Here is a 1,260-nt window from a genome sequence, read left to right on the forward strand (position 1 = left end):
CCATACGTAATCGGATGAAACACACACACATATTTTGCACGCACGCACGCACGCACGAACGCACGCACGCACGGGCGCTTGTAGTCACACACACCGATATATGTACATAATAACTTTGCTCACCTGTGATCCCATGTAGAGGCTGAATATCGGTCCGTACTGCTCACTCAGCTGCTTGAGGTAACGTCCCCCATGTTTGCCGGCCAGCGAGACGAGGGAGCCGACGACGGGCCAGCCGCGGGGTCCGGGCGGCGCTCCACGCGGTCGCTTCACGTAGTACGACGACACGAGAGCCGTGATGACGACCAACACGACGCTGACGATGTTTCTACCGAGAAACTGCAGCAGCTGCGCGAAGGCGCTGGCTACGGTGCCGCCCATTGTCGCCACACGTGCGCTAACAGCCTAGTAACACACTCGGATGCGCGTCCGGCCACGGACGAACAGGATGAGATGGGATGGGATGAGATGGGATGCGATGTGAGGAAATAGAATAGGATAGGCTTTTATGAGATAGCATACGAGAGTATAGAAAAAAATAGGATATGATAGGATAAGGTAGGATACGATAGGATAGGATAGGTTAGAATAGGTTTGAATAAGGTTAGGATAGGGGAGGATTAACTTAGGATGAGGTTAGCATAGGATAGCAATTAAATAGTACACTTGGAGCGAGGTGTTACTGAGTTGTCACACCGCTTGATATAAATCGACTGTAAATGGACTGTTAGGCTATTGGCGATGCAATGACCCTTGGTCTTTTGCGTGCGTAGAGATATACCAAATGTCAACAAGTAAATTTGGGTTACATTCTAACTTCATATTCAGCCAATGACGAAGAACGTTAAACGAGAATTGTCCTTGGATACACGTCACAGATTTAACGTTCAGTTCCGTGTGTAACGATTTTGGCTTCTTGATATATGTTGGGGGATGTAATTATACATATACGATATACTACTGTGGACGCGTAAAGCTTGACGCAACCTTGACGTGGAGATGCAGCTTCAGCTTTATCGAATCCTCCTTGATTCACAGAGTCATCCTTGAGCTTCCGTCGTATGTGAGGCAAAAAACGTGGCAGTTTTGTGTGCTCCTCTATGCAACGGATATACACACGGGCTAAGCGGGAAATTTAAGGTGGCATAGAAAGTGTCAAGCCATCGATCCGGCGGACAGAGTCACTGTCAGAGTCACCTGCCAGCTGCACTCACGCCAGAGTGCGCGGAAAGTCAGCCAGAGAGGGAGGAAGAAGGCAAA

General features: G+C 49.1%; 2 protein-coding genes across 7 annotated transcripts in view; one reads left to right on the forward strand and one right to left on the reverse strand.

Annotated features, from left to right (window-relative positions):
• The window catches only part of LOC106813234 (cytochrome P450 2C11-like), a 60,228-nt gene that overhangs the window by 30,991 nt on the left and 27,977 nt on the right, over window positions 1-1,260 (reverse strand). For 3 of the 4 annotated variants that reach the window (XM_014817323.1, XM_014817322.1, XM_014817324.1), the window contains exon 1: window positions 124-1,004. The exons of the other annotated variant lie outside the window; for it this stretch is intronic. In XM_014817323.1, the coding sequence (XP_014672809.1) occupies window positions 124-381 (258 nt within the window). In that variant the 5' untranslated portion in view covers window positions 382-1,004. Of the gene's footprint in view, window positions 1-123; window positions 1,005-1,260 lie in introns of those variants that run through there. 4 annotated transcript variants of the gene reach the window in all.
• Window positions 1-1,260, forward strand: part of LOC106813232 (cytochrome P450 2C15-like) — an 81,306-nt gene that overhangs the window by 29,552 nt on the left and 50,494 nt on the right. The gene's annotated exons all lie outside the window — the stretch shown is intronic.

The sequence above is a fragment of the Priapulus caudatus genome, unplaced genomic scaffold (assembly GCF_000485595.1).
Source record: "Priapulus caudatus unplaced genomic scaffold, Priapulus_caudatus-5.0.1 Scaffold743, whole genome shotgun sequence".
NCBI lineage: Eukaryota > Metazoa > Priapulida > Priapulimorpha > Priapulimorphida > Priapulidae > Priapulus > Priapulus caudatus.